General features: G+C 46.8%; 1 protein-coding gene across 2 annotated transcripts; it reads right to left on the bottom strand.

The window, feature by feature from the left end:
* Positions 1-1,808: 1,808 nt before the first annotated feature.
* FAM167B (family with sequence similarity 167 member B) lies at positions 1,809-8,225 on the bottom strand. Of its 2 annotated transcripts, XM_040424569.1 has the most exons (3): positions 8,117-8,225; positions 7,714-8,000; positions 1,809-2,157 (listed from the first exon to the last, which is right to left on the bottom strand). In XM_040424569.1, the coding sequence occupies exons 2-3, from the start codon at positions 7,996-7,998 to the stop codon at positions 1,894-1,896; spliced, it is 549 nt and encodes a 182-aa protein (XP_040280503.1). In that variant the 5' UTR covers positions 7,999-8,000; positions 8,117-8,225; the 3' UTR covers positions 1,809-1,893. The 2 variants fall into 2 exon arrangements, with proteins under 2 accessions (XP_040280503.1, XP_040280502.1); XM_040424568.1 differs by having other exon boundaries at positions 7,714-8,205.
* Between the last annotated feature and the right edge of the window lie 6,879 nt (positions 8,226-15,104).

The raw sequence follows: 15,104 nt of genomic DNA, 5'->3' as shown, positions 1-15,104 counted from the left end.
ACTATGAGTGCTCTGTAAATAGCTGATCACTGGCAATTCCATAGCAGTGAATGGAGATAATGCTGCACATGCACACTGTTATGGGGGACCTGTGGATGACACTGTTATGGGGGATCTGTGGATGACACTGTTATGGGGGACCTGTGGATGACACACTGTTATGGGGGACCTGTGGATGACACACTGTTATGGGGGACCTGTGGATGACACACTGTTATGGGGTACCTGTGGATGACACACTGTTATGGGGGACCTGTGGAGGACACATTGTTATGGGGGACCTGTGGAGCACACACTGTTATGGGGAACCTGTGGAGGACACTGTTATAGGGGATCTGTGGCGGACACACTTATGGGGGATCTGTGGAGGACACACTTATGGGGGATCTGTGGAGGACACACTTATGGGGGATCTGTGGAGGACACCGTTATGGGGGATCTGTGGAGGACACTGTTATGGGGGATCTTTGGAGGACACACTTATGGGGCATCTGGCTGTGATAATGCCTCAATGTGTGACATTTACAGATTCCTTTATTCGCAGCCCTGGATGCAGAAGAAGGCCCAGTCATCCCAGTATAAAGTTTAGGCCTCCAGCCTGGAGCAAGTGCAGGCAATGGATGGGGGTGGGGCTATGTTAGCTCCTCCCACACAGAATGTTCTGATGCCGGTCTGTGGCATCACTCAGGATTGTGGATAATGCAGCCTGCTGGCCTGTCACTGAGGTCTGGTGAGACGGGGAGACTGTGCGGGGGGAACAGCAGCGGTGACCGCTGCAGCATGGTAAAGAGACACTAGGGAGCATGTGGAGGAGGAAAATAAAGAAATTGAATGCAAAAAATAAATATGTCCCACACTCGGCCCACTTAAGTATCTAACAAGCCCTGGGTGTACTGCCCATGAGAGAGCCGCAAGGTAAGATGAGTCAGAATCCAGCAGAGCACAGTGAGCAGAGCTGGGATTTACAGAGCACTGACAGTCTGCCTACGTATTCCTGCTTCCTGGCACCTGAATAAAGATTTTCTCTGATGTACTGGAATAGTGTTTTGAATTATAGCAGTAACAAAATAAATTCACCATAAGGTGTCTCCTGTCTGAACCAGTAAGATGTGCAGTGGTGGCTTAAAATTATTAAAATAGACAAATTACCTGGTCCAGATTGCATACACCATCATATAGTAGTGCGATAGACATACCTTTTTGTCTAATATTTAAAGGCTATGTACACCTTTTGAGGGCATTTTTTTTACTATTATATTGTACTCATTATGAGCTGAAAATCATTTATTCAATTGGTCTGTAGTAAAAAAAAAATTGAACCACTGTCTCTGTGGAGCCTTGAGTTTATCTAGTAGTATTTTTCCATCATATTATACACTGCTCATTTCCATGGTTATGATCACGCTGCAATCCATCAGTGGTGGTCGTGCTTGCACACTATAGGAAAAAACACCAGTCTACGCAAGCTCCCAAGTTCCCGGCCATCAGAGAGGCCGGCACTTTAGTGTGCAAGCACGGCCACCCCTGATGGCCAGGGTGGCCGTAACCATGGAAACAAGCCAAGGAAAATGGATCAACCCAGCAAGGAGGCAATATGGACAAGCACAATACATTAGTAAATGACTTGTATTAACTTTCTCTACATGATAAATGACACTTGCTGAAGTGACACATCTCCTTTATGAACTCAACAATGACAGGGTCTGTTCTACAGGACTGATGCGCAGCAAATGTTGACCAGTATTTAAAAGGGGGTAAAAATTGTTTGAAATCAGATCGGTCCTGGAGCTGTTAGGAAGCATTATGTATAAATGCATTTAGCATAGACATCATATTCTGATGGGAGTTTGGTAATATTTTTTTGCTCTTTACACATGATGAGTACCGTACTTCTTAGCACAATGAAAATCTTCGGGAGTTAATATTCATGCGTGTCACCCCGATGTGTTTGAGGGGAGTTGAAAGAGAGAAGGCAGCACGTGGTGGAATGTTGCAGAGTAGATCAGAGTCTTCTTCACAACCCTCTAGGTCGAAAGTAGCATCGTCTAGCATCTCCTTATGCCTCTCACAGGTCTGCTCTATTTTAAACTGTGAGATCCGGGATCGTAATAGCATAAGCTGGCGTGCCAGGAGGTGGTCTGAAGCCTGCATCTCCTGCTGTATGAAACAAGAAAGTACACCTAATGATACAATATCAAATTAACATTGTGTACAGATGGAACAGTGTATATAGCATATACTGAATATAGCAATTTAAAAGGGTTGTCCAGGATATTTATATTAATGACTTATCCTCAGGATAGGAATGCGGATGTGAAGAAAACCAGACCCTTTCCAGCAGCGCTGATGCAGAGGAATTCAGGACCAAGATGGTGCAAGTAAAGGAGTTCTTTATTCAAAAGACTGTCTACGCGTTTCTGGGGCGAACGGCCCCCTTCTTCAGGACAATAAAACTTATATATAACAGACGTGTTTATTACTGTTTTATTTATGCACTCTGAGCGTGATGTGCACAGCCAGTGAGGGGCGGGGTGAGGGAGGGTACAGGGGCGGGCCGTGATAGGAGGTGTCTGGAGAGTGGAAGCGGCATTCACTAGAATGCCAAATATGGCTACGATGTTTATGGGAGGTGATACGACAGCATGATGCGCCTCAAAGAGACTGTCCAAGCCGCGCCTGTGAGCCTACGCTGCTCATCATACCGGCTGTGATATCGGCTGCGTTGTTTTGTGGGCAGAGTTCCAGCTGTGGGCGGAGTGCCAGCTGCATGACGCGCCTCAGAGTGACAGCCATCAGAACGACTGTGCTATGGACTCAATGTTTTGTGGGCGGAGTTCCAGCTGTGGGCGAAGTGGCAGCTGTATGACGCGCCTCAGAGTGACAGCCAGAGGCGCGTCTGCATCGCTTCACTATCATCTGAGGTCAGTGTTTACAGGGCGGCAGTGGGTAGAGTCATCTCCCTGTGCTCGGCCCGTGACGGGTCCCAGCCAGGAGAGGAGGGGAAAAGGCTTCATGTCTAAATACTTATACCGAGGTGGCTGACATATACAGTTACAGTACTATAGCTATATATCGGTGCAGGTGATAGTAGAGGGACTTTAGTCTGTTTAATATATAAATATATAGAGTGTTCCGAGGTATGTATTGCACAGCTAAAAAAAAATTAAGTGACACAAAAAGATATGCTAGCGATAAGTAAATAAATATTAAGGCCAGTCCCTAATTTAAGGACTCAGAATAAAAGCATAAATAGGCATTAATTCTAAATAAATAAATAGGGATTTCCTCATTGTGAAACACCCCATTACACCTATGCTGTATTTACTTAAAAAAATCCACAAGGATTTGATTAACCCGCCAGGTAGACCCATTGTATCAGGTACAGGATCACTATTGAGTAATATATCCATCTTTCTTGATAAAGTACTACACAATTTTGCTATATCAGCTAGATCATACATACTTGATAGTACTGACTTTCTAAAAAAATTTAATGGTATTGAAATTCCACCTAATGTCATCATGACCTCTTCAAGAAGACCCTTGGAGGCTCTGACTTGACATTGGGTTGTCAGGATTTCATCTTGACACTCAGGCATCTTGTATTGACTTCCAATTTCTTTTTGTTTGGGGATTATTTTTATTTGCAGTTACAAGGGACCGCTATGGGGTCGAATGTGGCCTCTACTTATGCTAATATGGCGGTCACATACCTCGAGGAAACGTTCATCTATGCGTCACACATGTGTTGGGGTGGTGGCGATACATACCGTATTTTTTGCCCCATAAGACACACTTTTTCCCCCCAAAAAATGGGGGGGAAATGCCCCTTCGTCTTATGGGGCGAATGCTGACAGTTTAACATCGTAGTTTGCGATGTACTGGGAGGAGGAGCTGGGGGCCGGCAATTGCGGCGGGGCGGTGCAGTCACTGTACTATAGCCCCGCCACTCAAGTGCTGCACAAATATAAAATGTCTTATTCAATTAAAAGTTATTACACATGCCCCCCAACTCCTAATAGTACCGTACATCCTAATAGCTTCTGTACAATGCCGGCAGGCAGGCCGGGCGGGCGGCAGCGCAACTCCCTGATGTCACGTGCCTGCGCCACCTACTTTATGAATGAAGCAGGCGGCGCAGGCAAGTGACGTCAGTGAGTGACGCACCGCCCGCCCGGCCTGCCTGCTGGCATTGTATAGAAGCTTTTAGGATGTACGGTACTATTAGGAGTGAGGGGGCATGTGTAATCATTTTTAATTGAATAAGACATTTTATATTTGTATACTGGGGGGGGCGGCGGGGGAAGGGATCTGTGGATAACATCCGTGGATGGCACAGCTAAGTAGTGGGGGTCTGTGGATGGCACTGTTATGGGCTGGGGGGGGTTTGTGGATGGCACTGTTATGGGGTGGGGGGTCTGTGGATGTCACATATTTAACAGTGCCATCCACAGATCCCCCTGTAACAGTGCCATCCACAGATCCCCCCTGTAACAGTGCCATCCACAGATCCCCCCTGTAACAGTGCCAGCCACAGATCCCCCCTGTAACAGTGCCAGCCACAGATCCCCCCTGTAACAGTGTCCGTCATCCACAGATCCCCCCGTAACAGTGTCCGTCATCCACAGATCCCCCTATAACAGTGTCCGTCATCCACAGATCCCCCATAACAGTGTCCATCATCCACAAATCCCCCCATAACAGTGTCCGTCATCCACAGATCCCCCATAACAGTGTCCGTCATCCACAGATCCCCCCATAACAGTGTCCGTCATCCACAGAACCCCCATAACAGTGTCCGTCATCCACAGATCCCCCATAACAGTGTCCGTCATCCACAGATCCCCCCATAACAGTGTCCGTCATCCACAGATCCCCCCATAACAGTGTCCGTCATCCACAGATCCCCCCATAACAGTGTCCGTCATCCACAGATCCCCAGTAATAGTGCCATCCACAGACACCATTAGTTCCAAACCCACCAAAAGCACACCTTTTGGTTAAAAATATTTATTTTCCTATTTTCCTCCCCAAAAACCTAGGTGCGTCTTATGGGCCGGTGCGTCTTATAGGGCGAAAAATACGGTAGATGACGTGTTTGTACTCTGGACAGGCACTGAGGTACAATTACTTTCATTTCACACTTTTCTCAATACCATCGATGATAATATCAAATTCACTATGAATTATTCCAGTGAAGCTATCAACTTTCTGGATGTCAGTGTCACAATTCGTGAGGGTCATTTTGATACAGATGTACATGTCAAACCTACAGATAAAAATACACTTTTAAGGTTTAACAGCTCTCACCCTCGAGCAATGGTCAAATCACTCCCACTTAGCCAGTTTCTACGGGCGAGGCGAATATTAAGTGATGAACAACAGTTGGACAGAACATTAAACAAGATGAAAAAATCTTTTCAAAGGAGAGGGTTCCCGGACACCATTCTTGATTCACATTTAGCCACTGTTCTCACTCACGATAGAACTGACTTATTGGATAAGAAACATAAGAAGGTGTCCCTCCATAGGATCCCATTGGTGACTACGTACACAGAGGATAGTCATCACATCAGAGACATTATCACTAAACATTGGGCGGTCCTCAGGAGTGAGTACACTAATATTGAGGAGTTTAAATCTCCCCCTTTACTATCATACAGGAGACCGAGCAATATAAGGGATAAAGTGGTACACACTGATGTTGGTTCACAAAAAAAGAATACACAGAGCTTCCTACGGGTGCCAAAGATAGGATGTTTCCCCTGTCGCAAGTGCGTCAATTGTAGATACATTTGCAAGGGGGACACGTTCACACATCCTTCCACCACTAGGAGGTACAAAATTTGTCATTTTTTGACTTGCGATTCGACTTTTGTTATTTATGTGTTATGGTGCCCCTGCAACTTTTTGTATGTGGGTGAAACATCCTTGGACTTTAAAACTAGATGTATCCAGCATAGATACACCATTCGGAAAAAACAAATGGACCTTCCTGTATCCAAACACTTCACTGATTGTGACCACAAAGAAAGCGACCTGAGATGCATGCTTTTAGATCATATTCCAATTCCTCGAAGGGGAGGCAATAGAAACCTGCTATTGAAAAAGCGGGAATTACATTGGATTACTGAATTAAATACATTGAAGCCTTATGGGTTAAATGTTGAATACAGACCGTGGATTCTGGTCTCATCAAGTCCAGCAAAATAGAACAAAAAAACGTATCCATTAAACAGATTTTTTATTTTTTTTACAATGGAACCCTATGGTGAGGGATACCACTGATTTGTGCATGTACTGATTCTAGTAGATAAGAGGCCTACAAAAAAACTGTTGCTGCTATTGAAGCTTGAAGTTGATCATCAGCAAAATTATCTGCAAGACTACTAGACACTTCTGAGATAGCAATAACTTATGATGCTAATATTGACCAGGGATCAGACCTAACTGTAATACCTATAAAGAAATGTAGCCATTGCCATATGACAGCTTCCTATTAAATGTGCATAGAGAGGCAGTTGTTAATCACTAATAGGACCGTCCAATGAGCAGAGATTTCTATTAGGGTCCATTCACACGTCCGTAGTGTATTGCGGATCCGGCCGGCACCCCCATAGAACTGCCTATTCTTAGGCTACTTTCACACTACCGTTCAGAGTGGGTCCGTCTGATGTCTGCTCAGACGGATCCGCTCCTATAATGGAGACGTTTGGATCCGTTCAGAACGGATCCGTCTGCATTATAGTTTAAAAAAATTTCTAAGTGTGAAAGTAGCCTGAACGGATCCGTCCAGACTTTACATTGAAAGTCAATGGGGGACGGATCCGTTTGAAGATTGAGCCATATGGTGTCATCTTCAAGCGGATCCGTCCCCATTGACTTCCATTGTAAGTCTGGACGGATCCGCTTGCCTCCGCACGGCCAGGCGGACACCCGAACGCTGCAAGCAGCGTTCAGGTGTCCGCTTGCTGAGCGGAGCGGAAGCTGAACGCTGCCAGACTGATGCATTCTCAGCGGATCCGCGTCCACTCAGAATGCATTAGGGCAGTACGGATGCGTTCGGGGCCGCTTGTGAGCCCCTTCAAACGGAGCTCACAAGCGGACACCCGAACGGCAGTGTGAAAGTAGCCTTATCCGCAATTGCGGACAAGAATAGGACATGTTCTATTTTTTTCCGGAGCCGCGGACCGGAAGTTCTGGGCCGTGCTCCGGAAATGCGGATGCGGACAGCACACTGTGTGCTGTCCGCATCCATTCCTGCCCCTTAGAGAATGAATGGGTTCGCACCCGTTCCGGATAATTGCAGAACGGATGCGGACACATTCTACGGACGTGTGAATGGACCTTTAGTAACTTACAGGTTATACTGAATATCATTCTGCTCAGCTCCTCCAGCTCTATAACATGTTAGCTACATATAAAACACCAAGCATATAGTGACAGGTTACCTTTAACTATCAAGTGCTGGCCATTACCACTAATGAAATATGTGAAAGACCTCATGCCCACAGCCATATTGTAGATTTGTGTTGCATACATTAGTAATATGTCATTTATAGTCTGCAACAGGCCCATATTGTCCTTGGCACATGGAAGTTTTGTTCTCACCACTTCGGACCTTCACTTATGATATGGTTGAGAAATCTCAATAAAATACATTCTGTTCATTAAATTTATGCATGAAAAGCACTAAAACAAAAAAAAACTTACTAGTTCTTTCCTCAGCCATTGTAAAGCTTCATCTATAGAGCTGAACCCACAGATGCTGTTTTTTCGGATGCTTTGCTCTTGATTGGAAGATAGTTTCTCTTGGGCAACAGCTCGATTTTTTGCCCATGGTCGTGCTTGTACTCTCTGTGTCCATTCTTGGTATGATGGTCGACGGGTCTGCAGGTTCAATCTGGCTGTCAGGGCTTTAACAGACTCTAAATCAGGAGCTATATCACCCTCCTCATCTTCACACAGCTCATTGAATATAACTGGACTGAAAGACATGGCTGTGCAAAGTTACAGCCCACACAAAACAACGTCGTAAAGATCAGGAGATTATAAGCCAACCCAGGATAAGTCTATGCTCTCCAGAAGAAATTTTCCAGAAGAAAATTATACATACAAGCTTGTGGAGATCAACCAACCAGTTTTTACCAAGGTCCATGTGGTTCTGTGAAGTGCTTCAGACACATACTTCCTAATACCTCTTAGCTCCAATTACACCGTGTTTTATTAGTTTTTATGATTTATTATTATGCCTGTAAGATCCTCCTATTTCTGCAGGAAACTGCACCCAGTATCTAAGTTTATCCAGTGTTCAGGAGAACAATAACAGTCGCCTTATGATCAGCATGCAAAGGAAAAGTCATTAACACATTCATCATCTATGATCTATTTAAAGATGACCCTAGAACAGGAAAGGGAAGGGAAGAGGCTGAGGGCTGAGTGAAATCCAGAACAGAACATTACAAACATTAATAGATGTCACTATCACAACTTACCTCCTGTAGAACTATCTGCAAAAGACAAGGCGGTCTAAGCATTCAAGTAGGTGGCCTACAGGTAACTCAACATCCACTACATGGGCACAAAATATCAGTTTATATGGAAAATGATTAAGTCTGTCCATCAAATGCTACATCATAAATCATTATATCATCATTTATTTATAACAAGTCTAATGAACTGATAAGACTAAAGTAATAGACCAGCAATTTCAAATATTTCTTGAGAGGAAGTATCACCCAGTGAGTACGCAGGGTAGACAGGTTAAAACTGTGCATTCAGATCAAGACCTCTACACTACATATAAAGCATACCAAACCACCATTACAACATCCTGCCACAAGAAGAGGAAAATGAATTATAAGAGACAATGTTCAGTCATACTCTTAAAGAACATCTGTCACCAGACAATTCATGGTTAAACCAGGAACAGTGCCTTCTAGGGCTAGCTCAGCTGGGTGAAAGGATATCTTTCATTTAGCAATCTGTTGCAGAAGCTTTGGGTTTTGCCACAGATATCACTTTGGATCTGTCCCTTTGCCTTGAAAGCAATAGTGAAAATCCAAGAAAATTCTGCATAATTAGCAATTAGAAAAATGCACAGTATACTCTTAAATCCTTGTGGACAAGGTTTTGAAAAAAGTACTTTCAATCTACACTGAGTAAAAATATAAACGCAACACTTTCGGTTTTGCTCCCATTTTGCATGAGCTGAACTCAAAGATCTGAAACATTTTCTACATACACAAAAGACCCATTACTCTCAAATATTGTTCACAAATCTGTCTAAATCTGTGTTAGTGAGCACTTCTCCTTTGCCGAAATAATCCATCCCACCTCACAGGTGTGGCATATCAAGGTGCTGATTAGACAGCATGAATATTTCACAGGTGTGCCTTAGACTGCCAACAATAAAAGGCCACTCTGAAATGTGCAGTTTGATCACACAGCACAATGCCACAGATGTCGCAACGTTTGAGGGAGCGTGCAATTGGAATGCTGACTGCAGGAATGTCTAACAAAGTTGTTGCCCGTGCAATGAATGTTAATTTCTCTACCATAAGCCATCTCCAAAGGCGCTTTAGAGAATTTGGCAGTACATCCAAGCGGCCTCACAACCGCAGACCACGTGTAACCACACCAGTGGCGGATCCAGGGGGGGGCAACGGGGCAATGGCGGCGGCGGCGGGGCACAGGGAGATGAATGCTTCCATTGTGGAAGCGTTCATCTCCATAGTCATCTATATCGCTGTCCTCAGGACAGCAATACAGATGGCTGTGCTGAGGCAGGGGAGTGAGAGGCGTGTCCCTTTCCCTTCCTCTGATAGGCTGCAGGCACTAGGCTGGCAGCCTATCAGAGGCCGGCGCAGGCGGAGCGATGACGTCATCGCGCTGCCTGAGGTGTTCAGCGCGGGACACAGGCCGGAAGAGGCCTGCATCGCATCGCTGACATGGAGGTAAGTATGTATTTTTTTTGTGTTTTTTTTTTTTATATATACAATACTTTTACTGGCACATGGGGGGCTGTTATTACTGGCACGGGGGGGGGGGCTGTTATTACTGGCACAGGGGGGGCTGTTATTACTGACACAGGGGCGGCTGTTATTACTGGCACAGGGGGGGCTGTTATTACTGGCACAGGGGGGGGCTGTTATTACTGGCACAGGGGGGGGCTGTTATTACTGGCACAGGGGGGGGCTGTTATTACTGGCACAGGGGGGGGCTGTTATTACTGGCACAGGGGGGGGCTGTTATTACTGGCACAGGGGGGGCTATTATTACTGGCACAGGGGGGGGCTGTTATTACTGGCACAGGGGGGGGCTGTTATTACTGGCACAGGGGGGGCTGTTATTACTGGCACAGGGGGGGGCTGTTATTACTGGCACAGGGGGGGCTGTTATTACTGGCACGGGGGGCTATTATTACTGGCACGGGGGGGCTGTTATTACTGGCACGGGGGGGCTGTTATTACTGGCACAGGGGGGCTGTTATTACTGGCACAGGGGGGCTGTTATTACTGGCACAGGGGGGGGGCTGTTATTACTGGTACAGGGGGGGGCTGTTATTACTGGCACGGGGGGCTGTTATTGCTGGCACATGGGGGCTGTTATTACTGGCATGGGGGGCTGTTATTGCTGGCACATGGGGGGCTATTATTACTGGCACATGGGGGCTGTTATTGCTGGCACATGGGGGGCTGTTATTGTTGGCACATGGGGGGCTGTTAATACTGGCACATGGGGGGCTGTTATTACTGGCACATGGGGGGGCTGTTATTACTGGCATATGGGGGGGGGCTGTTATTACTGGCACATGGGGGGCTGTTATTAATACTGGCACATGGGGTGCTGTTATTAATACTGGCATATGAGGGGCTGTTATTAATACTGGCACATGAGTGGCTGTTATTAATACTGGCACATGAGGGGCTGTTATTAATACTGGCACATGGGGGGCTGTTATTAATATTGGCACATGGGGGGCTGTTAATACTGGCACATGATTGGGGGCTGTTAATACTGGCACATGATTGGGGGCACTATAGGGGCATCTACTGAGGCCACAAAGAAAGGGGTATTTTATATGGGGCGCTCTGTACAGTACAATTTTATACTGGGACACATTATGGTGGGTACTATGGGGAAGGGGGGAGAGGAGTACTATGGGGTCATCTACGGGGGGCACTAAGAAGGGGTATTTTATACTTGCAAATTATGGGGGACACTGAGGGCATCTACTGGAGCATTTTATACTGGTACATTATGGGGGGCACTAGGAGGAAGGAGGGTGTGGAGCACTATGGGGGCATTTACTGGGGGCAGTATATAGGGGTATTTTATACTGGCACATTATGGGGGCACTATAAGGACATTAGCTCACCTGGGGGCATTACAAGGGGGTATTTTTTACACTGTCACATTATAAGGAGAATTATTTCTACTGGGGGGGGCATTATGGTGGGCTTTATTACTCCACCATGGTATGACCCCCTAGTAGTAGCACCATCCTCTCCCTGCTCTGCTATTCCTCTGCCCCTTCTCCAAATCCTTATTATGAAATCTTTCTCATTAGGATAAAACACTTCAGCTCCACCGAGCCCCCGGCCAAAGTGTTGAAGTGGCGTCCGAGATCCCCAAGGGCCAAGTCAAGTAATTGTAAGTTTTCATGTGAAATATGTTTGTTATACACATATAGCCTACACTGTGTAGTCTGTTCTATAAGCACCATTGTTTTGTGGCGGCGGACAGAAAATAATCTGAAAGTGCCCCTCCCGAGACCAGGCTCTGGATCCGCCACTGAACCACACCAGCCCAGGACCTCCACATCCAGCATGTTCACCTCCATGATCGTCTGAGACCAGCCACCCGGACAGCTGCAGCAACAATCAGTTTGCATAACCAAAGAATTTCTGCACAAACTGTCAGAAACTGTCTCAGGGAAGATCATCTGCATGCTTGTCATCCTCATCGGGGTCTGGACCTGACTGCAGTTCGCTGTCGTAACCAACTTGAGTGGGCAAATGCTCATATTCGATGGCGTCTGGCACGTTGGAGAGGCGTTCTGTTCACGGATGAGTTCCCGGTTTTCACTGTTCAGGGCAGATGGCAGACAGCGTGTGTGGCGTCATGTGGGTGAGCGGTTTGCTGACGTCAATGTTGTGGATCGAGTGGCCTATGGTGGTGGTGGGGTTATAGTATGGGCAGGCGTATGTTATGGACAACGAACACAGGTGCATTTTATTGATGGCATTTTGAATGCACAGAGGTACCATGGCGAGATCCTGAGGCCCATTGTTGTGCCATTCATCCACGACCATCACCTTATGTTGCAGCATGATAATGCACGGCCCCATATTGCAAGGATCTGTACACAATTCCTGGAAGCTGAAATCATCCCAGTTCTTGCATGGCCAGCATACTCACCGCACATGTCACTGTCACAGGTTAAGGGGAAGGGAAAACACCAAATACACACCACAACGATAAGACAACAATCTAGGCCTCAAAAGCTAAGGAAGATGGATGGTGACCTCCTAGAAATCCCTAGGCCTTTCCCTAAGTCCTGCCAGTATGAGCAGATCCTGATGGTGGAAATACTCATACACCAGATACCTAAAGCCTTGCTAAAACTGATGAGCCCTAGGATAGGTAGTCGGGGATGAGACAGCTGGTTCCATCCAGAATGAAGGAACCTGCGTCTCCCTGAGGCCTAGAAACAACACACTCCAGATAATAAGAAACAGGCAACAAGTACTTAGCTTAGAGATGAATGGAGAAGCAGGAGATCCAAGACAAACCAGCACTAGCAACTCCAAGCAGAAACTATGAACCGCATGGTCAGCAGTGTGAGGCGGATCTAAATAGAGCCTCATCACTGATAACGAGCGCCACCTGAGGAGAGGTGAGATCTTGCCAAACAACAACATACATAGAGGAAAACAGAGAGACCTGTCAGATAGCCTCACGTACAGCAAGTCTATCCGATCTTCTCACCTCTCTCACAGGAGGGACCATGACAATACAGTCCTGATCAAAAGTTTAAGACCACTTGAAAAATGGCAAAAAATCATATTTTACATTGTTGGATCTTAAAGGGCTTCTGTCAGCCCACTAAACCGTTTTTTTTTTTGTTTACTAATAATCCCTATACTGCGAGCTCTGCATACATAAGTTAAATAATCATTTTTGTTCAGTAGAATTTGATAAAAAGCGATTTTTAAAATATGCAAATTACCTTGCTACCAGCAAGTAGGGCGGCTACTTGCTGGTAGCAGCCGCATCCTCCTATCCTAAAGACGCCCCCTCCGCATTGTGATTGACAGGGCCAGGGAACGGAATCGTTCTCTGCTGGCCCTGCCTGTTAGCATTCAAAATCTGGCGCCTGCGCTGCGGCCGCTCGCTCCTCAATGCGCCGGGTGTAGATGTGACGTCATCGGCGCAGGCGCATTTAGGATGGAGCGGCTGAGCGAGTTGAGGAGCGAGCGGCCGCCTCTCAGTGCGCCTGCGCAGATTGAAGATACGTACGGCCGCAGCGCAGGCGCCAGATTTTGAATGCTAACAGGCAGGGCCAGCAGAGAACGATTCCGTTCCCTGGTCCTGTCAATCACAATGCGGAGGGGGCGTCATTAGGATCGGAGGATGCGGCTGCTACCAGCAAGTAGCCGCCCTACTTGCTGGTAGCAAGGTAATTTTCATATTTTAAAAATCGCTTTTTATCAAATTCTACTGAACAAAAATGATTATTTAACTTATGTATGCAGAGCTCGCAGTATAGGGAATATTAGTAAACAAAAAAAAAAAACGGTTTAGTGGGCTGACAGAAGCCCTTTAACAAGGTTCCAAGTAGAGCTTCAACATGCAACAAGAAGAAATTAGAGTGAGACAAAACATTTTTTGAGCATTCAATTAATTGAAAATAACAATTAAACTGAAACAGGCTGTTTTTCAGCTGATCCAAATTTTAGGACCACATGCCTTTAACCCCTTAAGGACGCAGGGCGTATCTGTACGCCCTATTTCCCGAGTCCTTAAGGACTCAGGGCGTACCGGTACATCCTAACTTGAAATCGGCATTCCGGCGCCCCAGGGGTTAATCGGAACGGGATTTCGGCTGAAATCATTCAGCCGGCATCCCGTAACAATGCAGGGGGGGTCATTTGACCCCGCCGCATCGACGATCGCAGAAAACCGCAGGTCAATTCAGACCTGCGGTTTTCTGCGTTTCCGGTCCATTCGGGTGTCCTGTGACCCAATGAACCGGAAAAAGACTGCGATCGGTGGCGTAATTATACACCACCTATCGCAGTCCGAGGATTTGAAGAGGCGGTGCTGGCCCTGGTGCTGATGTCTGCTGTCCAGGGTGCTGATTGGTGCAGGGGAGAGAGGCGCGAGATTCAAACTTCCTGCGCTCCTCTCTCCCCTCCTCTTCCTGTCCAGCACCCTGACCGTGCAGCACCGTCCAGAACCAGCTCCTGTGTCCCCCTAATCGGCATCCATCACCCTCCTGCACCCATCGCCACCCAGGTAGGTTAGGGTCAGTGAGGGAGAGGCACCGTTAGGCAGGGAAAGAAGGGGAAAGTTAGTTAGGAAAAAAAATAAAAAATTATTTCCAAACTTTTTTTGATCCATCCATCAGACCCCAGATCCCCCCCTGCCACTTGCCCCCCCCACCAGACCCCCACCCCACCCCCCTTCCCCACCACCAGCCCCCCCCCCTCCCCTGACCACCAGCCCCCTTACCACCACTTTTTTTTTATTTTCTGCGTGCGCTGACTGGCCGTCACTTTTTAGCGTCCGTCCACTGTTAGCGCATCGCACCCCACCGACCGCTGATCAGCGTTGTACCGCTGATCAGCAAGTTTGAACTTTTTTTTTTCCTAACACTTGCCCTTTCTTTTTTTGCCTTTTTTAGTACGCGAACAGCCGTTGCCCCCACACACACGCACATATAATAAAGGTTTACACACACGCACACCTACACGCACACACACCCATGGCCCGCCGGATGTTCTCGGCCGAGGAGGCATACGCCCAGATTGCCTCCGACTCTGAGAGCCCCAGTGAGGATGAGGATGACCCCACGTTCCTTTTATCATCCGCATCCT

This window comes from Bufo bufo, chromosome 3 (assembly GCF_905171765.1).
Source record: "Bufo bufo chromosome 3, aBufBuf1.1, whole genome shotgun sequence".
NCBI lineage: Eukaryota > Metazoa > Chordata > Amphibia > Anura > Bufonidae > Bufo > Bufo bufo.
The sequence above is the reverse complement of the archived record's forward strand: the minus strand, read 5'-3'. Positions and strand labels throughout refer to the sequence as shown.